The 25026-nt window shown below is 38.6% G+C and overlaps 1 protein-coding gene across 23 annotated transcripts in view; it reads right to left on the bottom strand.

Moving 5' to 3' along the window:
* The window catches only part of myo3b (myosin IIIB), a 214525-nt gene that overhangs the window by 177890 nt on the left and 11609 nt on the right, over nt 1–25026 (bottom strand). For 8 of the 23 annotated variants that reach the window (XM_073912422.1, XM_073912420.1, XM_073912412.1 and 5 more), the window contains 6 exons: nt 10894–11077; nt 9796–9816; nt 9042–9176; nt 6045–6149; nt 5806–5905; nt 1372–1448 (listed from right to left, as the gene is read on the bottom strand). In XM_073912422.1, coding sequence (XP_073768523.1) covers nt 1372–1448; nt 5806–5905; nt 6045–6149; nt 9042–9176; nt 9796–9816; nt 10894–11040 — 585 coding nt within the window. In that variant the 5' untranslated portion in view covers nt 11041–11077. Of the gene's footprint in view, nt 1–1371; nt 1449–5805; nt 5906–6044; nt 6150–9041; nt 9177–9795; nt 9817–10893; nt 11078–14914; nt 15179–21176; nt 21422–25026 lie in introns of those variants that run through there. The other 15 variants (XM_073912430.1, XM_073912429.1, XM_073912427.1 and 12 more) reach the window with 8 other exon arrangements.

Genomic DNA, 25026 nt, shown 5'->3' on the forward strand with positions numbered 1-25026 from the left:
TGAATGCCTGAGCAGCGTTTCAAGGATGGCTGCCAAGTGAAACGACTTGTCTTAAAGGGACTTTGATTTATGTTAATCTTAGTAGAATATGGAGTGCTACAGGGAACTGCCTTAGGCCCCCTGGTACTTTCAAAATGTACCAGCCTGATCTCACGAGAAAACATAAGTATTTTACGTTTTGCCAGTTTAGTGGCTAATTCGTACGAGTTCAGTCATACAAAATTGTACGATTTTAAAAAGGAGGCGTGGCACCTAACCCCACCCCTAAACCCAACCGTCATTGGGGGATGATCAAATCGTACTACATTGTACGAATTAGATCGTACGAATTCATACGAATTAGCCACTAAATGAAAAAAGATACAAATTGTCGTGAGATTTGTTGAATATACAGTATGTTGCCCATTCATACGATAATTGCAAAACAAAAAAAAAAATTGAATTATTTTCCAATGTTATGCTGAGGATACTCAGCAGGTTAAATTCCCTTATTAATTTAACTCAGTGTGTTAAAAATATAAAGATTGGATATCCAGTAAATTTCTTATATACAATTATACAGATGCTGAATGGAATACACACTGAAATCTACAGGTTAATGATGTATGGTAACTTCTTTCTGTAAGGTCAAAGAGCTGAGTGTTACATTACACAGCTGCTGGTGTTTTGAAAATCATATTTCATAGATTACAAAAACCTTTTGTACAACAAAAGCAGGCTACAGAATGTTATTCTGATACAGAAAAGCTAGTTCATGCCTTTATGACCTCTAGACTAGATTACTCTAATCCACACCTAGTTGCTTATCCTATATTGTCAATAAACAAGGGTTGACAGAGCTCTTAAAATATGATTCATTTATTAAAAGCACATTGCCTCGGTTTTACCATCTTTACACTGGTTACGAATTAAGCTCTGTATTGATTACTGTGACTCCTGTGTATTCAACCAGTCCTTTATCACAATAATGCTGCAAAACTCAGAGATTCTGGTAATGACTACAATAGCAAAGTCCACTCCAGAATGTATAAAGCAATGTCTGCACTTCTCTCCTAAACTCTAAACACTCCCCCAGTTTAAATCAACATTGAAAACACATCTATTATAGCCAAGAACTCAAAAAATTGTATCTTATACTTCAATTGTATCTGAATGCTATGCAACAGATACACTAGTTATACCCTACTCTGTTTGCTTTTCAGTTTCTACCTCAGGATATTAATCATGCGGCAACAAGAGTGTAAATAGAGTCTCTTTAAAAGCTTTCAGGTGACTATAGAAAATATGCTAGCCCTTCAGATGATGTCAACTCAGAATCAACAAACGAAACTGATCGATTCCCTTATATTGTAAAATCATGACAGTACAGACCTCAGGAGCCATCCAGAATGGGGTTCCCACTGATGTGTTTCGGCGCAAACGGGCACTTGTCAACTGAGCTGAGACACCTGAAAGAAAAAATGATCAGAATAATTTCCCTCATTTTCATTGCATGTTATTTTATTTTAACTAAAAATTTTAAAACGTGATAATTATAAGCAACAATTGCACAAGTATAAGCAGGAATAGGGAGTAACAAATCAAATGCATTGTTTTGTGTATTTTTTAAAAAGTATTTAATTGCATATACATTTTAATCATATATTAATCAAACTAGATTTACAAAAAAAAAATTCTGTAAAGTATTTAAGACAGGGGTGTCCAAACTTTTTGGGCCAAGGGCCAGATGCAAAAAAAACAACGTTGTCGGGGGCCAAATTTTACACACATCACACAGACACGCGTATATATATATATATATATATATATATATATATATATATATATATATATATATATATATATATATATATATATATATATATATATATATATATATATACAGTTGAAATCAGAATTGTTAGCCCCCGTTTATTTTTTCCCCAATTTCTGTTTAACGGAGAGAAGATTTTTTTCCACACATTTCTAAACATATTAGTTTTAGTAACTCATTTCTAATAACTAATTTATTTTATCTTTGCCATGATGATAGTAAATAATATTTGACTAGATATATTTAAGACACTTCTATACAGCTTAAAGTGACATTTAAAGGCTTAACTAGGTTAATCAAGTTAACAAGTTAAGGTAATTAGGCAAGTTATTTTATTACAATGGTTTGTTCTGAAGACTTAAGGGGCTAATAATTTTGACCTTAAATGGTTCATAAAAAAATTAAAACCGCTTTTATTCTAGCCGAAATACAACAAATAAGTCTTTCTCCAGAAGAAAAAATATTATCAGACATACTGTGAAAATGTCCTTGCTCTGTTAAACATCATTTGGGAAATATTTAAAAAAGAAGAAATAAATCAAAGAGGGGCTAATAATTCAGACTTCAACTGTGTGTAGATAGATAGATAGATAGATAGATAGATAGATAGATAGATAGATAGATAGATAGATAGATAGATAGATAGATAGATAGAAAGATAGATAGATAGATAGATAGATAGATAGATAGATAGATAGATAGATAGATAGATCATAACAAGAACTGCTGCTTAATTGAATGCATTCATTTTTGTATAGCGGGACAGTTTCTATTGATATTTATAAAAAGCCTTGCGGGCCGCCACAAAACTGATTGCGGGCCGCAGATGGCCCGCGGGCCGTAGTTTGGACACGCCTGATTTAAGATTACCAAAGTGATTACTCTGAATGATGTAATTTCTTAATTTTAACAATTAAGTAAACACTGGGATTTAAACCAATATGGCAACAGTTAAAAAATTAGCAACTTGTGCGCATAATCTCGAAACAAATTTGTTAAAAAAAGCTCACTACTATGCTTAAAGTTTGGCTCATTTATTAAACAAGTATAACAGTTGTATGATTTGAAGAACTCTGATAGGTGCTGTTGCTATTTTTATGCTATGTTTGGATTTGATTTGAAATTAAGGATGCAGCATAAAACAGCAACAACAAAAAAAAGTTTTCGGTCCTCATTTTCAACTTTCATCTGTAACATCCCCTACCCCCGGTCTTCACTTTCATCCACGACAACCAGCTCTCCCATACCCGGTCCTCACTTTTATCCACGACCTCCCCCCCAGCTCAACCAGCTCCCTCCCCACAACCGGTCTTCACTTTAATCCGTGACACCAAACCACCACCACTCTAACCCCAGACAACCCCCCACAGTCTTCACTTCGCGAAACGGTTACTTCCATTTTTACTTTCGAGTTCAGGCCGGCGTGACCGTTGTTTTTTTTAGAGCGCCAGTTTATCTTGCTCTGGCCCTGGTCCTAACAACACACATCGTAATAAGATCCCAGCAACAAACGATTTGGTTGTCTGCACCAAAAGCGATGCAAAATGACAGAAACATTTAAACATTAGTTATTGCACTCCCAGCAAAATAGTAAAAGCATTTAATCTAATAAATACATATTACACCTTTTTAACATTATTAACAGGCTACCGAGTGACTGTTGTTTGTCACAGTTCTTTCTTTCATTTTCAAACCGTCTGCTAGTCATTTTTTTTCAAGATCTGAGGTGAACTCTCTGCTGCTGCCTTCAGGAATGCAATAAATATCATGTGAAATGTTATTTAAACTCACATTGGTAGCATTTAACATTGAATAAAGCCCCTAATCAGTACCTGAGGTGATCATGATTAAAGTAGTTTCTGCTGTTGTTCTGCTGCGACGTTACGTTAATAGAAAACATTTCTTAAATAGAAATTTTGTGCATCGTCATCGCAAACGGTTAGGACAGTGGCTTTCAAACTGTGGTAAGCGGGCTTCCTTCTAGTGGTACGCAGAGGAATCAAATATATCATATTTACATGCTATATATTTTAAAATGTATCAAAAATTATTTATATATGAATATGGTGACATATAGCCTGTATTTAAGAGGATCAGGCAATATTTCCAGGTGTTGATAAATAGGCTACTATATTTTAATACTTTACATTTAAGTTTTTTTTTTACTTTTTAAAAACAGTAACCTACTATTTTAACTTTGAAAAACACATTTAAGTTTAAATGTTAACGTTTTTAGTTAGTTAGTTTGTTTGTTTGTTTTACATATAAGCACAGTGCAGTGTTAATGTTTAAACTAGTTATAATGTTTAAAGTGGCTGACAGTAATAAATATTCCTAATAATAGGAATTAATCTGCCTTGTTTTTGAACTGAACAGAGCTTCAGCTCCTTTACTAGGCCTACTACGCTACTGTATTTCAATACTTGTCGGTATGGTGGTACTTGGAGAGACGATTTTTTTGGTACTTGGTGAAAAAAGTTTGAGAACCACTGGGTTAGGACTGAAGCTAATTTTAACATCTAAAAGATAGATTTTATCACGTTGTTCATATAGTTAGGACACAATGTTAGAGTTTTTGTCCTTTTTTTACTCCAAATATCTACAAAAAAAAATTATTTACCCCATTAGGTAGATTATTTTGCTTGTTTTACGGAAAAACTTCCTTAATTTATACATATTACTTCTGAAAACAAGACAATATTTTCTGTGTGTCTACAAAATGCTTCTTGATTTAAGAGTTTTTAGATACTTGGACTAGAAACAAGACAAAATTCTAAGTAAAGCTTTTTTGCAGCATATTCATAAAATACATTACTAATAAGCTATTAAACCATACATTTTGTAAATCTGTAGTGAAATACATTTTAAAAGAATCCTTCTAAGCCTTGAGTATAAATCAGATTTTTAGGAGCTGGCAGATAATCCGACGTGACAGGGAGCAGCGTCTGAATTCATCAGCGTTACGTGATTACAGGCATTTTGCTTCCCAGCAGGGATCCACTTCTTTCTCTCGTGCACTTGGGACAAACACGCCTCAGGCACACACACCCCTTTTTCCCCCTTACACACACTTTTCTATGCAGAACACCATTTAACCTCTTTCACTGATCAGCCTAGGGTGTGTGTGAGGGTGTGTCTGATAACGCACACACACGTCTGAACGCTCCACCTCAATTTAGAACCATTGAATTTGCTGACAACTCAGATTCACAGTTGAGGATTAGCATACTGTTCATTAAACATTATTATTATTATGCATAAAAATTACAATAAAAAATATGGTTGCCGTTTGTTCCAACTACTTATTTAAAATGATCTGAAATAACACAATTATTAAGTTTTGTTTTATTGTTTAAAGTTTATCCACCTAAATTTATAAAAATGAATAAGCTTAATTCGTTCATGTTGTCCAAACACAAATTGGTTGTGTGGAAGCCAACATTTTTTATAGCATAATAATAATAAATAATAAAAAATTCACGAATAAATAACATTTTTAAAACACATTAAAAATCTAAACCCAAATCGCATCAATTCAGAAATTACATGTGGCCATTTTGGATCTTGACCAGCTTGGTTACTGCTTACGCCCCTCTCACACGGGGCTTCAGCGTCAACGCTTGACTGAAGGCGTGTCTGAAGTTGGGGCTGAAGCGATCGTCATAGAAGCGTCAGCCAATGAAATTCAGTCAGCAATAGGCCACTGTCTAGCTGGTGTATTTGCATACAGCGATCTGATTGGCTGACGCTTCCGTTGGCGCTTGAAAAGTTGAGCTAGTCCCAACTTCTGCAGCGAGCAACGCCTCTGAAGCGGCGTCGACGGATCCACAATGCAGTATGGCAACGCCTGACGTCACCCATTCAAAGTGAATGGGAAGCGTTGACGCGTTATTGTAATTGTTTAGATTAAAAAAAGAGTAATAATATTAATAATACACCAATAAATCTAAATTAAATGGTCCTCTCTGCAGAGAAACGGCGTCAAGTATTACCGAAGTCCACCAGTTTGACTCCACCGTCAGTGGTGAGGAGGATGTTGTTGCCCTTCACATCACGGTGGATGATTCGGTTATTGTGAAGATGCTGGAGACCCTGAGAATGAAGCAGAGAAATATTTAAAGCTCTCCTCAAGATCACAGCCCAAAATAACTACTCTGGCACGGTCAGAGAGCTGAGGCAGCGATCCCTGTGCAGGGTGAGCAGATTACTTCTGTGTGTGTGTGTGTCGTACCAGCAGCGCTCCACACAGGATGTAGGAGATGATGGGCTCCTCGAGACGTTTTCCCCTCATCAGCAAACCCTTTATCAGGTCAGTAACTGAACCTCCATTACACAACTAAAGAGAGAAATGCCAGAGAGCGAAAGCAATGATGAAAAGGAGAGAGAGAGAAGAAATGAGAAAAACCAAACAACAGAAAGTACATTAGTAAGACTTCAGCACTTTTTATAATTCATAAGCTAATAAAACAAACCACGCTGCGTTTCTTTTAAGAAACCTGTCAGTGTACTTGTAAAACCTATAGGGTCACTTTTTATTTTAAGGTGTAATTCACGCTATTAACCACGACTTGTGCATCAGACTCCTATTTCACTGCTTATTGATTAGCCTGTTTATTATGGTGGTAGTTAGGATTGGGTATTGGACAGGGATGCAGATTAAGATCATGCAGAATATGTACTTTATATGTACTAATACCCCCCGCAGTGCATGCCCCGCCCACCCTGCTCGTCCGCTATGCCACAGTTTTTAACCAGTCTAAAGGGCGTACTCACACTATGTACAGTTGCCTTGAACTGGGCCAAAGCACGCTTGTCCTCTCTCTCATCTCCCCCCATGGCCCGCACTCACATTACATTCAGGCCTGGGCACGATTACGTCATCAATGCTTTCAGTAAGTGCTTTTTGCTCGGCACAGTGGAGCACAGTGGAGATGTCTTTAGTTATAAGTCGTTTGATTTGCAATGACACGCTGTCAGATATTTTGTCGAACAGATCAGCCACTATTTATGCTCAAAAACAACCATAAAGGTCTCGTGCTGCAGGAATTAGGCGGTTTGCTGAAGGTGCAGCTGTCATGCAGTGAGGGGTTTGCACTATGACAAGTTGCGTTCACTAAACAGTAACGATTAATTAATCCATATGAAACAGTCCCTTAAAAGTCACGTCTCAATTTCAGTTTCGGGCTTAGGCGCGTTTTGCACACACACACACAAGCGTACCGCGCCAAAGCCCAAGTGAACCGCGCTCAGGCACACCTCTTCCAACTGCGCCATGGCCGGCCAAGTAAACCGTACTGAGCACGATTCACTTCTCAAACCATTCAGAGCACTCACACTTCTCAAACTATCCAGAAAACGGGCCTGGGCACAGTTCGCATAGCATAGTGTGAGTAGGCCCACTCTCAACACGTGACCTGTAATTCCACCCAAAAATAATGATTGTACATATTTCTCAACACCAAAATCTGAGTTGGCCAGACAGTAATTCCATAGTCTATGAATCATTCAAATACTTGTGTCTGTGACACCATGAGCGTAGAAATAGCACTCCAAAATGAGTTTCAAAAGCTTGGCTTAAAAGTGTGCCTTTAAATGAATAGTGCACAAAATCAGATCTTAGAGATTCTCACTTGACATAGAGTAGGGATTTAGTAGGGATTATGTTTCAGGACATAAGCGGATACTAGCAATACAAATCTCCGAGGAACTATTTTATGTAGACTTTTTTTGTTTTTTGTTTTTTAAATGTAAAGAAGCCATGATTTAATGCTGACATGTTGTAATATCAATTCCTTATGTATTTGTTCTTCTAACTTGGCCATAAAAATGTAAGTGACTTGATCACTTGTAGAATTGCCAATACTTAAGTCACAGACATCTGTGTGTGTACAAACATTCACAGGCACTATGTATACTACATAATATATTGTCTATGCTACTTTATAAGCCATACTTATTTTCATTATAGGTCTATTCACCTTATTATTCGCTGATGAGCGGGCGCAGCCATTTGAATCTTTTTGGCTTGAGACTTCCGGTCTCATTCACATCCGTACATTTTTAGACATTAAAAACTGCTTGTTTCGCTGTTTGATGTTGCAAACTGATATTTCCTTATTATTTTAATCTACTTGGTCTATTTAGTCATGCAAACATTTGTTTGTTGAGCAAGTAGTTTGACTGTTTTCTGCCGTTTATTATACCTAGTCATTTCTCCCGTAGGCGACTGAATAGGAAGTTCTAAAACAATCGCGAAAACAGGCGCACTTCCACATTTTAGAATAAGGTCATTACACTGTAAAACATTTTATCTCAACTTACATCAATCAAAATGACTAAATATATTAAGCTTTGTATAACTAAAATAGTTGAAACCTTATTAACTTATTAAAAAGTTAAATAAACAAAAACATTTGTTGTTATGATTTTTTGGAAGCATTTATAACAATAAAAAAGGACCCAAGACTGAGCCCAGTGGTACACCTTTCTCACTATGCGATTTTATTAAGTTTTATAACTAACTAAGCTTCACAATTACAATGTTTAATGGTCTAAACAGAATTAAGAGTTGCCTTTTGTACATTGTTCTCTAGTGTAACCTGCTAGCTATTAGGACAGACCTGACAAAAGTCTTATTGCCTATCCAAGTTTTAGGAACAACAACACTTGACTTGTAGTTGATCATTTGGCATCAGAAGTGGCTTAAATGGAAGGCAAAGGCCTCTAGATTACGCTTATTTTATATAAATAAAATATGATCATGTCTTGATTTGTTATTATTTAAGTAGGACAGTACTGTCTGACTTTGCTTAGATAAAAGTTTTGTCACTAAACAAAAATGAATGTACAGTATAGAATATAAAGTCATGCTGCAGTGGGAAAAGAATGTGGTTTGTAATGTAAAGGCAGCACAAATGTCTTGATACCTCAGACTGTTGAGGTTGTCATTCACTCTGCAGATCTCTCGCACACCCTCATAATTAATAATCCAAAACCATGATTTTTCCTTTACCAAACTTGACAGATTTTTGTGACAATCTTGTGTTCATGCGAGTTCCAACAGGTCTTCTGCAGTATTTGTTACGATTGGGATACAATTCATCATATGATTCATCTGAATAAAATCATCCTTCTGCCACTTAAAGTTATTATTTAAGTTATTACAACTGGGATCGATGACAAGACTTTTGTCAGCTAGAGCACGTACATAAAAAAAAGCAGAAAATACCTCCAAAACAAGCCATAGCTGCCCTCCGGAGAGCTCATCTGCTTTGTAGAACATGCCAAAGAACTTCACAACATTGGGATGGTTGGACAAGGAGCGAAGGATGTTGTATTCTGCTTCAATTTCCTCGTCCACATCCTGACACAATCAATAGCACAACCGTTTTAATCATATATGTTAATACGCAAAACAGCATCCTGTATATAATGTAGATGGATTCATAAAATTAATTATATGAAATTACATGGTGTTCCTGTTAGATTGTATAATCAAGTACATGAACAACTGCCCTTTAAATGAAGCAAGAAATGATTGCTGATCATTTAACGCCAGAGTCAGTAAAATGCTCCCAAGCTTACGTGCATGAAAACAGCCATGCATGTACTGTGCAGTAGGGGATAATGGGGGATCAAGCGGCACTAATGACGTCATACAACACTAGGGGTTATAATAGGGCAGTGGTCACCGAACTTGTTCCTGGAGGGCCGGTGTCCTGCAGATTTTAGCTCCAACCCTAATCAAACACACCTGAACAAGCTAATCAAGGTCTTGCTAGGTATACTTGAAACATCCAGGCAGGTGTGTTGAGGAGGGTTGGAGCTAAACCCTGCAGGGACATCGGACCTCTAGGACCGAGATTAGTGACCCCTGTCATAGGGGTTAGACATTAAAATATAAAACATCCCGACAAGTTTTGCAAAAGAAAATGAACAGAAATCAACTGGAGGGGTGGGATTCAGGAAGAACTTCTACTTACTCTGTTAGTGTGACTGGGATTCTGAGACAAGCCAGAGAACAAGAGAAGAAAGATCTTTAAAGATTGTTTTGCTCTGTTTTCTTTAAATCAGTGTAAATACTGTTAAGAATATTACCAACCCAAGCTCATTCTGATAACGTAGTACCGGGACGTTTCTGGAGACAGCGAATACGTCCCGGGAGGTACGTACGGCTGCATTTATTTTTTTCAAGCGAATGCTACGGGCGGTGTGACGCTGTTCCATTTCGCGCTTGCCGGCCAGCCGACCGACCGCTTATCTCCTTGTGGAGGGCTTTCCCGCTGCAACCCGTTTGTCCACTCAGCTCACTATGTATGTCGGCAGGCTCGAGATGCAGAGAGGAGTTGACCACGGCGATCGGTTTCGAATCCGGGGAAGAGCGGTTCCAGCAATCAGGTAAGACAAAAACAGAATCCCAAAAATTAAGTGAACGAGTTTCATAACAGGGTGAGAATGTGGTGAAATCCGAAAACGCGGTAGAAAAAAAAAATCAGTGCTTTTCTTTTTTTTGGACGGCTTTTGTAAACTGTTGCTCGGGTTTAGGGAAGTGAGTGGGTGGGCGGGTCGATCGGTAAAATTGGTTGGGTTTAGGGAAGGAGGAGGGCAGGTCAGCCGATTGGCCGGTCGCGCAGTCAATCATCCGGTCAGTCGGACAGCGGCCTCTGGTGGGTTCACGCGAGAAAAGCGCGGGCGCGAACTGCACTCGCGAGAGGCGTTTAAGATGCGAAAAAGTGCACAACAGCGGCCTCTCGCGGATTCGCAAAAACAAAAACTGCAGCCGTACGTACCCGCCAGGACGTATTCCGCGGTCTCCAGAAACGTCCGCAGGACTACGTTTCCAGAATGAGCCTGGGTTGAATATTACATCTTAAATGATTTCACTTGAGTGTAGCGAGCAGTGCTAAAAGTTACTTGTATTGACACGAAAGGATTTTCAAAAAATCCTGCTCCGTCTACACTATTAAAATAATTCACAAGAGAACAAAAAAACCTATGAAAATGGGGTAAAAATCATGGATGAAGCAAGTTCCATGTTCCAAAACTGAACAAAATATCAAAAATTCTCAGCAACGACTCACATTAATGGGATCCAAAACTTTCACGGCGGCTTGACTTCCATCTTTCTTATTGATGACTTTGTAGACCTTGCCATAGGTTCCTTTTCCAATCGTTTCCACAATGTCCCAATCAGAAGACGGGTCCGCCAGCGACTCGAGACCAATCATGCTTGACTTGTAGGGATACAGTCCATAGAAAGACCTCCTGAATATTACAAGAGACATTCAAAACGCATTTAATTTCACTATTTTTGTGCAGTTAAAATACATATTTGAGAGGAATTGTTTCTCGTGATTAAAATTCTTCAATTGGGAATTAAATTCAGATTTAAGTAATAGGAAAGTATTGAGAATAAGGTTGAAACTTTTCTTCTCCAAGTAGATTACACTACAAGTTTAAGTGTCATGTCGGCAGAAAGTTATGTGCTACAATACATGCATTACTGACAATGAACCTAAATGGCCTTGAGGTTCCACTTAAGTTATTGTACTAAATGTAATATTTCCCTCGAACATTTTAATAATCACATTTTACTTGCCCTCGAATCAATTAAAACATGTATACTTTTATTTTGTTTTCATGGAAATTTTCAAGTTAAGACATTTATGGCTCTCTCATACAGCAGTTGCAATGTGGCATCAGGCCCAACACAAGTGATTTCTGTGTTAAATAGCGAATTGCACCAAGTATCAAAAAGAAAGATGGAATTTGCTGCGGTAGGAGAAGCCACTGTGGTCCTTTTGTTTTATATAACAAGTTACTTTCACCACAGAAGATGTGCTGTGGCTTTTGGAGGCATGAGACGCACTCAAGGCTCAAGACAGTTCTGGAGCTAATAATAATAATACAAATTTAATAATAAAAATACTGAACCACTGTGATGACAGACTTTGGCTGAGGGATGTTAGAATGACCAAAACATCATTTTAAATTCTTTAATGTGGTCGGTCCAGTGCTTTGTGGGTTAATGCTGTTCCATTGTGCCTGCTTTTGTTCCCACAAAATCTGTTAACACAAAATCACATGACTTTTGTAATGTGGATGGCTGAATTTATTAGATAAATGTCTTTCTATTATAGTTCATCCACATTCTTTCTTATCAGAAATAAGGTTTATCCTACTCAGTTCTTCCATTGAGTATTTTTGTTATGCAAAGTTCCAAAATGAGCATAATAATAAATGGAGAAGAGAAGCTGCAGAGAAGTTGTTCAGTTGAGCTAAAGCTGTAGGTCATTTGAAACTTGAAGTGGCAGTCGCAACGATAAAAGATCCCAGTCAAGAGTCAAAACCGTGTCACAACCATATCAGATGTCTTTGTTTTGCTGGCATTCACTGCATAAGTGTATGAAAGGTAAGCGCACCAACCCACCTATGAACCCACTCAAGGAGCTCTGCTGGTTTTAGAGAGAATCAGAACACTGGACCTTTTCTTTTATATATCTGATAAAACTAGATACTTTTGGAGATATGAAGAATGAAATGATACTCTAGAGCAGTATTTCCCAACCCTGTTCCTGAAGACACTCATTCATTCATTTTCTTGTCGGCTTAGTCCCTTTATTAATCTGGGGTCGGCACAGCGGAATGAACCACCAACTTATCCAGCAAGTTTTTACGCAGCGGATGCCCTTCCAGCCATAACCTATCTCTGGGAAACATCCACACATACACACACACACACACTCATACAACCCGGGCTCATTGTGGAAACGTAGCCCTGCGGACGTTTCTGCGGACCGCAATTTACGTCCCGGGAGGTACGTATTCGAGCGTTTTTTTGTTTTCGCGGATCCGCGAGAGGCCGCTGTGCGGTCTTTTTTGCGTCTCGGGCAGGCGCCTCATGGGAGCGCGCGGCGTTCGCGTCCACGCCTTTCTCGCGCGAAAAGCCGCCGGATCGGGGGAAAAAAAAAAAAAAAAGCAAAAGCCCTCGTCTTCGATTTCGACCACGTTTTCGGATCCCGCCGCGTTCTCGCCCTTATTTTTCGGATTCCGTTTTTCGTCTTACCTGATTTCTGGAACCCGCTGTTCACCGGACTCGATCCCAGTTGTCGTCCACCGCGACCGGCTCCGGCTCCCCCTCCTCGTCCGGGGCCTCCACTCCGCTGACGCAACGCTGTGAGCTAGGCGGACAAACTGATTGCGTCGGGAAAGCCCTCCACTCGGAGGCGAGCGGTCGGCCGGCGAGCGCGAAGAGGAGGGGCGGAGCGGCGCCACACCGCCCCGCAGCGTTCGCTCGAAAAAAAACAAACGCGGCCTTTACGTACCTCCAGCCACGTAAATCGCGGTCTCCAGAAACGTTCGCGGGGCTACGTTTCCAGAATGAGCTTGGGTTGCACTCATACACTACGGACAATTTAGCCTACCCAATTCATCTGTACCGCTTGTCTTTGGACTGTGGGGGAAACCGGAGCACCCGGAGGAAACCCACGCGAAGAACGAGAACATGCAAACTCCACACAGAAACGCCAACTGAGCCGAGGATCAAACCAGCGACCCAGCGACCTGGGTGCTACCCACTGCGCCACTGTGTCGCCCTGAAGACATTCCAACTATACAATATAAGATGCTCTTTTGTATTTTTCTCGACAGCCTATGACAGCTTAAACGTCCTGTCTATCGTTCTGGTGGTAAATGATTGTGGAAGTTTTACAGTATTTGAACATTATGCCCTGTAAATCTAACTGAAATGTGTCTCCTCAAGTCAAACAGACCACTGGGTCACGTCAGGTTGGAGATTGCTTTAACTACATGGGTTCAACACAAGACTAATTATCAGAGTCACGCAGGGATTTACAAGAGAGTAACAGGAAGCTAGTCTCTCACGAGAGATTATAGTGACGTGTTTTGTTTTAATGAATAAAAGCAGTTTTACATTTTTTAAACACCATTTTAAGAATCATATCACTCAAAATGGATATATCTCATTTTGCAACTAAACTCTTCATTTACAAAAAAATAAATAAAAATAAAAAATCAGTAGATTTGCAATGTGTAAGTTTAAAAGTTTGCAGAGTTTTATAGAGTGTACTGACTCTCACAAAAGTATCCCCAGTTATTTTGTGTGATTACTATATTTTAAATTAACTGCAAAAAAAAGTATATAAACTTTTCTCCGATTCCTTCTTGAATCTCTCCCCTCCTAGTCACATACCTGTCTGATGGCTCATTATGCAGCTCATTATGCAGGTCTTTGTCTTCAGGTGTGACTCACTGCATAGTAATGATAGCTCACGCCTTCTCGCATAAACCAATTTCACTTAAAAAGTGACTTAGAATTTTAATTCATTATATTGTTTTCTGTGAGCAAGTGAACAAGATGATTCTCACATCATTTTGAAGCAAAAACACTAGACTACCAGATCCAGTTCTCGAAAGTCTTGTGCACAAATGTTCTATATGTGTTTCACGGCCTTGTTTCAGTGACTTCAAAATTTTCGTTTTTCACTAACCACGCATAAACGTTTCTCAAAAACAAACACATACAAACATGCTGCTTAGGTATTTTTGGGTCCCACTTTATATTAAGTGTCCCTAACTACTATGTACTTACATCAAAAAATCAATACAATGTACTTACTGTGTTTATAATGTATTTGAGAACACTTGTGGTGCTTTTGAGTTGGGATAGAGGTTGGGTTATGAACAGGTTTGGTGGCGTGGGTAGGTTTAAGGGTGGGTTAAGGTGTAAGGGATGGTCAACAGTGTATTTACAAATGTAATTACTAAAATTAATTACAGATGTAATTACATACTGGTATTTAATCAAGCATAAGTACACAGTAAATACACGTATTTACACAATAAGTACATTGTAACAAACTATTAATTCCTATGTAAGTACATATTAGTTAAGGTCACTTAATGTCCAGCTTGTGCTGTTTACAGTGTGATCACACTTTAGCCATTTATATGTTAAGATACTGAAAACAACACAAATGTCAGTGCATGTCAAAACTTCTCCAGAGCCCCAAAACACCCTCAGACCCCAGAGGGTTAAGACAGACAGGTTTACAAGGACATAAACACAGCCCAAGTACTTACATGGAGAACGAGACTCCTCTTTCACTCATCCCCTCAACAATAAACACTCAAGAGCTTATAGTCTCAGGTGTGCAAGATGTCATCCCAGTACATCACAGCACAAAATAAAAGAAAGGAATCGCTAAGCAAGAAAGCAGCCCGTGTCTGACGCCTGCAAGCATTGGTTGATGGATTCAGATACCACTTGCCCGTCGGTACGACTCTAAGAAGTCACAATCAGCTCACCGTGATTGGATTTAACGGAGATTAACTCTGTGGTGAACCTCAGGACTACTACTCTCTCATCTATCATTTGGAGTTGAGATGTCCAAAGCCTTCTCTTCTGATTACATTCTCGAATGAAATCTAGAGAGGTACGGAGAACGGACATGGGCTGAAACACCAGGGGAACGATATCTGTCCTGACTGAAGGTGGTGATAAACCAAGCACGAAATGTGTTCTGATTGCCAGCTTAAGTTTAAAGCAGGGGAATGGACCGAGTGCCTAAATATGACAGAAATAATAAAGCATACCACAAATGCCTATACCGATGATTGCTATGGATAGGTGTCAGCAGCTATTTTAAACATTTTTAACACAACTAATTGTCACAGTCACGCAGATATTTATAAACAAATAACAAGGAAGCTAGTCTCTTGAGAAATTAGTGACTTTTTTTGGTAAATATGAAGTTAAACATAACAGAAGTCCCGATTCAGTGCTGAAATAAGTGTCAGAGTGATCAATTCAACCCAGGCTTAATCTGAAATGTAGTTCTGTGGACGTTTCTGGAGATCGCGAAATACGTTCCGGGAGTTTTTGTATCTCAACACGAGATATTTTTTGGCTTTTGTTTTACCTGCTTTCTATGGAGTTAATTTTGTTTCTTAATTATTCAATCAAAAATATTTAGTTTTAAAGAAAAATTAAGTATGTAGTAATTAAAAAATAAAAGATTTCAAGTAAAAACAAGATTATTTTTTAAAACTCATGTCAATGATAATAAATTACTTTGGATTGCAAAAAATAAGCAATTATCCTATTATGCAGTTACCACTATTTTCATTGCACACTCATTAATTTTGCTCTCTTTTCTGCTGTCTTTTATTGGACATCTAGAATCTTTGCTTGCAGGTTGAAATGTTTTGCTTGTAAGTTGAAATGTTTTGCTTGTAAGTTGAAATGTTTTGAACCCATGAGTGCCAGGGTTAATTTTGTCTCTTTATTATTCAAACAAACGTTTAAAGTTTTTGACCAAAACTTGGTACAATGCAATTAAAAAAAATTAAAGATTACAAAAAAAAAAAATTATTAAAAAAAATTCACACTGAAAAAAATAAGCTATTGCCATTTAATGCAGTTACCACCAGATTAATTCATTGTGTGCTCATTAATTTTGCTTTCGGTTTTGTTTCATTTTTGCGGATCTAAAATCTTTGCTTTTGAGTTGAAAAGTTTTGCGAGTTGAAAACTGCAGCTCAGTGGGCGGGATCTTCTGAAACACCTTATTCTATTGGTAAATCTTGATTGAGGTCACAGGTTGGCCACGCCCTTTACATTTTCGCGCGGTTGGAATGGACTGCCTTCCATGACGAGCTATGGCGAGCAGCAGGTCTTCTTGAAGGTAAGTTAACTGAGTCTGAAACTGTATAATAACTTGTGTATTACCATCCACATTTCCCATCTGATTATGTTACGACTGCTAGTATTAACCTCTGTCTAGTCAGATTAACTGTATGTCCACCAACATAGTCTGGATGCAGACGCATTGGAGAACACAGTTGTGCACGTCTCAGCTGTGCACATACTTTTGAACACATGTATTGTTTATATATATATATATATATATATATATATATATATATATATATATATATATATATATATATATATATATATAATGGACTGCCAAAACTAACTCCATAGCTTTCTGGAACCATTCTTTACTGCACTCAAACCTCGTTGTCACGGCCATCTATATGGAGGCAAGCGATCTGCTGATACAGCGAAAAGAAAAGGCCTCATACCGCCCTGTAGGGTTCGTTTTAAAGACAAATCGCAACCATATGTACTTCTGGCGATCTCCAGAAATGTATATAAGGCTACGTTTTCAGAATTAGCCTACGTTGGGTTTATCTCATGTGGGAAGCAACATTAAAATACAACAGTAAAAACAAGACCCAAGACTTTGCCTTGAGGTACACCTTTCTTACCATGCAATTTTGGGTCGCACTTTACAATACGGGACATATAATTAATGTTACTTAATGCAATTACTAACATAAACAATGTACAGTATTTGTACAACATTTGTTAATTCTAGTGACTTCCACTCACCGGCCATTTTATTAGGTACACCTGTCCAACTGCTCATTAATGCAAATTTCTTATCAGCCAATGCATTTAGGCATGTAGACATGGTCAAGACGATCTGCCGCAATACAAACTGACCATCAGAATGGGGAACAAAGTTGATTTGAGTGACTTTGAATGTTGCATGGTTATTGGTGCCAGATGGGCTGGTCTGAGTATTTCAGAAACTGCTGATCTACTAGGATTTTCATGCACAACCATCTCTAGGGTTTACAGAGAATGGTCCGAAAAGGAGAAAATATCCAGTGAGTGGCAGTTCTGTGGGTGCAAATGACTTGTTGATGCCAGAGGTCAGAGGAGAATGGTCAGACTGGTTCCAGCTGATAGAAAGGCAACAATAACTCAAATAAGCACTCGTTACAACCAAGGTCTGCAGAAGAGCATCTCTGAACACACAACACGTCCAACCTTGAGGTGGATGGGCTACAGCAGCAGAAGACCACACCGGGTGCCGCTCCTGTCAGCTAAGAACAGGAAACTGAGGCTACAATTCACACAGGCTCACCAAAACTGGACAATAGAAGATTGGAGAAACGTTGCCTGGTTTGATCAACTTAAAAAGATAATGTAAATAATTTTAGAAATATTCAATTTTCATTTAAAAGTCTAAGCATGCTAACATTATACTTTCAAAGATGGTAATACTTTCATATGTTCGCATTTCATATTCACCTTCACAATATTTTTTAAATAAATGGTAATGGCTCTACCGAGTCTAATATATCAGACCGGGTGATGAATTCTGCTGCTCATACAGACTTCCTGAGGGAGGGAAGCGTTTATTTTGAGGTCACGTTGAAGTGGAGAAGGTAAATGGTGTTCTGCCTGTGGGGCTCTGAGCCTTGCACTCACAGAATTATGAATAGCACGAGAGATTAGACTGATGGATGCTTTGACTGCGCCGGGCCAGATGGATATTTTATACCCCTCATCTATTTTCCAGAAAGGTAGAGAGCAAAGCTGAATTTTGACTAATGCTATTTTTTTCCATGGGTGGTATTTGTCCGACCATCCAAGGAAAACATGGTAAAAAATATAGTGTATATGAAAACTACGTGTGAGAACGGATTTGAAAGTGCCTTTTAAAACACTGTTTAATTTTCTTTATTTAATTAAACCGGCTACAGATAAATAATTTACTTTTGAATTTAAGAAAGTACATTTGATTATCAATTGTCTATAAGCATGCAATTATTTAAGCAACATACTAGTTATTTTAGAAATTGACTGAAATTAAATGTATGGATTGAAACCGTTTACATTTATTTAACACTGATTTAACTTTAAGAGAAACAGATTTCAGTTATGCAGTGGGTCTATAAGTTCTATTTCATAATAATAGTTTATAGCATTAAGGGAAGTATCAATAAAATACAACAATAAAAAGCAACCCGGGCTCATTGTGGAAATGTAGCCCCGCGGACGTTTCTGCGGACCGCGATTTACATCCCGGGAGGTACGTATTCGAGCTGTGCGCGCTTTTTCGTGTCTCGGGCGCCTCTCGGGAGCGTGCGGCGTTCGCGCCCGCGCCGTTCTCGCGCGAAAAGCCGCCGGATCGAAAAAAAAAAAAAAAAAAAGCAAAAGCCCTCGTCTTCGATTTCGACCGCGTTTTCGGATCCCGCGGCGTTCTCGCCCTTATTTGTCGGGTTCCGTTTTTCGTCTTTACCTGATTTCCGGAACCTGCTGTTCCCCGGACTTGATCCCGGTCGTCGTCCACCGCGGCCGGCTCCTCCTCCGGGGCCTCCGTTCTGCCGACGCAATGCTGTGGGCTAAGCGGACAAACTGATTGCATCGAGAAAGCCCTCCACTCGGAGGCGAGCTGTCGGCCGGCGAGCGCGAAGAGGAGGGGCGGAGCGGCGCCACACCGCCCCGCAGCGTTTGCTCGGAAAAAACCAAACGCAGCCTTTACGTACCTCCGGCCACGTAAATCGCGGTCTCCAGAAACGTCCGCGGGGCTACGTTTCCAGAATGAGCTTGGGTTGATAAAAAGAGACCCAAGACTAAGCCTTGTGGTACACCTTTCTTACAATGCAAATTTCAACCCAGGCTCATTCTGAAAACGTACCCCTATATACATTTCTGAAGAGCGCAAAACTCATCCCAGGAGCTACGTTTTTTTTTTTTTTTTGCAGTTTTTGTTTTCACGAATACACCACAGGTCGTTGTGTACGCTTTTTCAGACCTTAAACACCTACCCGTCTCGCGTAATTGACCGATCAACTGGCCTACCCTCCTTTTTTCCTAAACCCAACCTATAGTGTTTTCAAAAGCAATTTAAAAAAATGAAAAGCCCTCGTGGCAGCCTGACTTTTTAATTTAGCTTCAATTTAACTTCTTATTCAACACTAAAAATGTAATAACAAAATTTATTTTATGCTGCTTTAAGTTATTCAGGGTTCAACTACATTTTTAAGCTATTCAAATTTTAACTTAATATTTTTTTGTTAGTTTGATTGATGGAAGTTGAGATGACTAGAAAAGTTAATTTGATCCAACAAAAAAATTTAAGACAGGAACAATATTTTTACAGTGAACATAATGTTGAATTTTTTCCCCAGAGATGGGTTGCGGCTGGAAGGGCATCCGCTGCGTAAAAACTTGCTGGATAAGTTGGCAGTTCATTCCGCTGTGGCGACCCTGGATTAATAAAGGGACTAAGCCGACAAGAAAATGAATAAATGAATAGTGTTGAATTTACTTTTCACGTGTATACATGTTTTTTTTTAAACGATTTGATGCACTTCAAATGTTAACTACATTATAAGAACTATGTAATAACTAGGTATTAACCTCAAACGTACCCCTAAAACTAGCCTTAAAGCATGTAGTTAACTTATATTAGCAGTACTTTGTACTAAGTACATTGTAAGCACAAAAACCCTTATTATTTTAGTCCAAAAGTGTTTGGAGTCCAGCATCTGTCAGTGTAGTGGAGTTAAATAGCCAGGTATAACCTGATCTGCTCTTCTGCATATTCATTTTCCTCATCTCTGACCCTTCCTTCACCTCTACAGCCCATATAAACGAAGAAACAATGTGTTTCTTTAGCTTTATGTGCTTGTACATTTAGCATTATTTAATTACAAACTACTTTTTACTTTTATTTTCATATTTAAAGATCACAGGGCTGAAGAAAAATTAATCCATAAGCAGTTCAGTTCACGTTATAATCAAAAGACACCGTCGCCCATCATGAAAAACTCTGCAACATAACAATAAATACAACTCACTCATCATCAGATAATGTATTAAAATCCAGCAAAACAGAGCCAAGATGTACATAATTATAATATATAATAACAAAATTGTAATAATTATGTAATTATGTAGGTATCAGCCACAAACACTAGCATTAAACCATTTAGTTAACTTATATCAGCAGTACTTCCTTGTAAGTGCAAAAAAAGTGGAACCATTATTTCTGCCTAAAAATGTTTGGAGTCCAGCATCTGTCTGTGTAGTGGAGTTAAATAGCCTGGGATAACCTGATCTGCTCTTCTGCATGTTAATTTTCACCATCTCTACACCCTTCCTCACCTCTACATCACACTTAAGTGAAGAAACATGTGATTATTCAACTCTATGCGTTTATATATTTACGATTATTCAATTACAGGCTACTAAATACTTATGCTTCACATTTAAAGAGCACAGGATTCAAGAAAAAATTAAGTCCATAAGCAGTTCAATACATATTATAATCAAAATACACTGTCGCCCATCATGCAAAACTCTGCAACATAACCATAAATACAACTTTCCCATCAAGATACCTTATTCAAATCCAGCAAAACAGAGGATGGATATGAATCATAAAACAGACAACTCCAAACATTATCTCTTTGAGCATGACTCAAAAGTACAGGACACCAAACAGAATCATAAATAGATGTAAAACAAAGAACATACCTGAGTTTGATAGACCTTCCTAACAAGTTGCTGAATTGTGTGTGTGTGTGTGGGTTTTGTCAATGCTACGAGCCTAAATCATTCTAATCAGCCTCTCTGAATTATTAATTAGCTTGTAATGTGTAATATGATCTTCTTTTAAATATTCATTAGCCAGATGGAACTAGTCATAAAAGAATTCTATATGGACGACGGTAGGTTGTAACAGTAACACACACACACAGGTAGGTGGGAACTGTTTTTGTGTTGCGTCTGTCATGTGACTCCCACAATGATCTCTACAGAGATGCATTGGTGGATTGAGTGCTAAAAAAAGAAAGAAATCACACTACCTTTAATTTTTAGTTGAATCGATTGATCTTTTCTCGTAATCTCAACATCAGTCAAACTGACTCATCTAAAAATATTAAGTTAAATATTAAGTAAATATAAATTAAAAATATTAAATTAAACTTTGTATACCTTTAAAAGATAAATTTAAACTCAATGAACGTATTAAAATAAGTTAAAGTAACATAAAAGCTTTTGTTGTGATGGCTTTTTGTCATATTATTTTTTACAGTGTATAACAAAGTCAACTCCATAGTTTCTTTAATATAGAATGATTGCTCTGTTTATGTAGATAAATTTAGCATAGATTCAGAACAGCCCGGGCTCATTTTGATTATGCACCCCTATATACATTTCTGGAGAGTGTCAAAATAAGTCCCAGGAGCAACGTTTTTTTGGCAGTTTTTGTTTTCGCAAATCCACCAGAGGCCGCTGTGTATGTTTTTTGAGATTTGAAATTTCCTTCGCGAGTGCCATTCTCGTTTAAATCCACAAGAGGCCACTGTCGACTGACTGACAGACCAACCAATCAATGCCCCCACCTACCACCTTCCCTAATCCCAACCGACAGTGTTTTCAAAAGCACAGATTGACCACCGCCTACCCACTTCCTTAAACCCAACCGACAGTGTTTTTTAAAATCACCGATTGACCAGTGCCCACCCACGTCCTTAAAGCCAACCAACAGTGTTTTCAAAAGCACTGATTGACCAGCACCCACCCACTTCCTTAAACCCAACCGATAGTGTTTTCAAAAGCACCGACCGACCATCGCCCACCCACTTCCTTAAACCCAACCGACAGTGTTTTCAAAAGCACAGATCGACCAGCGCCCACCCACTTCCTTAAACCCAACCGATAGTGTTTTCAAAAGCACTGATTGACCAGCACCCACCCACTTCCTTAAACCCAACCGATAGTGTTTTCAAAAGCACCGACCGACCATCGCCCACCCACTTCCTTAAACCCAACCGACAGTGTTTTCAAAAGCACAGATCGACCAGCGCCCACCCACTTCCTTAAACCCAACCGATAGTGTTTTCAAAAGCACTGATTGACCAGCACCCACCCACTTCCTTAAACCCAACCGACAGTGTTTTCAAAAGCACCATTCGACCAGCGCCCACCCACGTCCTCAAACCTAACCGTCAGTGTTTTCAAAGCACTGATCGACCAGCTCCCACCCACGTCCTTAAACCCAACCGACAGTGTTTTTTAAAAGCACCGATCGACCAGCGCCCACCCACGTCCTTAAACCCAACCGATAGTGTTTTCAAAAGCAATCCAGAAAAACAAAAACCCTTGCCAAAGCCAGATTTTTACCATGTTTTCAGATTTTACCACATTGTCACCGTGTTATTTACTTGTTTAATTATTTTTTTCTTACCTGCTTTCTCTGCGTCTCAAATCCGCTGACATATGAAGCGAGCGACTGGACTTTCTGTTAACTTCAACTAATGTGTTTTTCTGTTCATACATTTCAGCCTATTTACATTTGTTTTCTTTAAGCATCTTGATTTAATATCCTGGGTTCATGAATCATCATAGGCTCATTCTGAATACCTAGCCCTATATACATTTCTGGAGATCGCGAATTGTGTAGTTGAAGTTTGAAGAGATTTTTGACTGCTAGATGTGATGTGGTTATGCAGTGACAGGATGATGCTGTGTATCTGCAGTTATAAACAGAGACTGTGTTGCTATGGCTCATATTCCCATGAGAATAGGAGACCAGTGAAGCAGAACCTGAGTGAAAACAACAGTCAGGTACAATAGATGAGTGACAACTAACAGCACACCGTCTCTCATTCTCTCCCACTGCACTTTCTTTCACAGTCCTGCTCCACATGTGCATATTACTGTCCTTGTGTACTTATAATCATTACATTAAATGTGTAAAAACTAGGTACAGTTGAAGTCAAAATAATTAGCCCTTTTTGTCTTTTTCAAATATTTGACAAATGATGTTTAACAGAGCAAGGACATTTTCACAGTAAGTTCTGGAGAAAGTTTTATTTGTTTTATTTTGGCTAGAATAAAAGCTGTTTTTAATTTATTTAAAAAATATTTTAAGGTTAATATTACTATTCCCCCTTGTTTTCGATTGTCTACAGAACAAACCCGTGCTATACAATCATTTGCCTAGTTAACCTAGTTAAGCCTTTAAATGTTACATTAAGCTGAATACTAGTCTCTTGAAAAATATCCAGTCAAATATTATGTGCTGTCATCACGGCAAAGATAAAAGAATTCAGTTATTAGTTAATTAGTTATTAAAACTATTATGATGTTTACATTAAACAGAAATTGGTGGAAAAATTTACAGGGGGGCTAATAATTCTGACTTCAGTGTACAATCTATAAGTCTTCCTCTGAAACAACCCTTAAGTGTGTATTTACCTTTTATTTTAAGTCCAGTACACGATTGTTTCCTCTACTATTATATTAGGTGTAGACTTACTATAAACCTATATGGGTCCTATTATAGACCCAGTGCAAGTTTGTTTTTGCTAGTTAAGCCCTGCGTAGGTATCACTTTCATGTCTTGTCCCAATTTGTTTAAGAGAAGTTTATTTATAAACTAATTTCGAGAAGAGCACGGACTTATGATTGACAGCACCTGGTCCACATTAGCTAACACTGATTTACCAATCTGATGATTCCTTAACCACTATAAATAACCAGAGTATCTTACTTCAGCCATCTTCGTCTTGAAGAATCCCCCTTCCACCCCTATTCCTCCCATTTCCTTGTCAGGGCAGCACGGAGGCCTAGTGGTTAGCACCACGGCCACACAGCAAGAATGTCACCAGCTCAGACATTTCCTGGCCAGGTCAGCGTTTCTGTGCGGAGTTTGCATGTTCTCCTCGTGTTTGCGTGGGTTTTCACCGGGCTCTCCGGTTTCCTCCCACAGACCAAAAACATGTAACATAAGTAAATCGACAAATCTAAATTGACAGCAAAGACTCTTCATAGCAATATAATCTACTTCCAACATCATCAAGCAGGGGAGTTCTCGATACCTACCTGAACTCGGACTCTCCTCTCACCCTGCAACGGGGGGAGCCCCGGGCTCGATGATCTCACGAGTTCAGGGCTCTCTCAAACACGCTCCATAATCAATCATAAGCTAAGGGCGAACTCTTGAAATAGCAAAAGCATTTGTGCACCCCTTTGTGTTGGTCTAAAAAAAAGTGTGTTAATTCCAGCCTGATCTAACGAAAAAAAATGTTACTATTTTATGTTTTGTCTGTTTAAGAGTTCGTACAAGTCATACAAAAATGTCTTTTTTTTTATTTTTAAAGGAGGCATAACACCAAAACCCACCCCTAAACCCAACCATCATTGGGGGATGAGCAAATGGTACTAAAATGAACAAATGAGATCAGACAAATTTATACGAATTAGCCACTAAATCAAAAAGTTACCAATTGCAGTGTGGCCGTGTGTGTGTGTGTTGATAGTTTGTTGTTTTTAGAAGAAAGTAAAATAAGTTTTTTATGTCTCTAGATTCTGTATG

This window comes from Danio rerio, chromosome 9, assembly GCF_049306965.1.
Source record: "Danio rerio strain Tuebingen ecotype United States chromosome 9, GRCz12tu, whole genome shotgun sequence".
Lineage (NCBI taxonomy): Eukaryota > Metazoa > Chordata > Actinopteri > Cypriniformes > Danionidae > Danio > Danio rerio.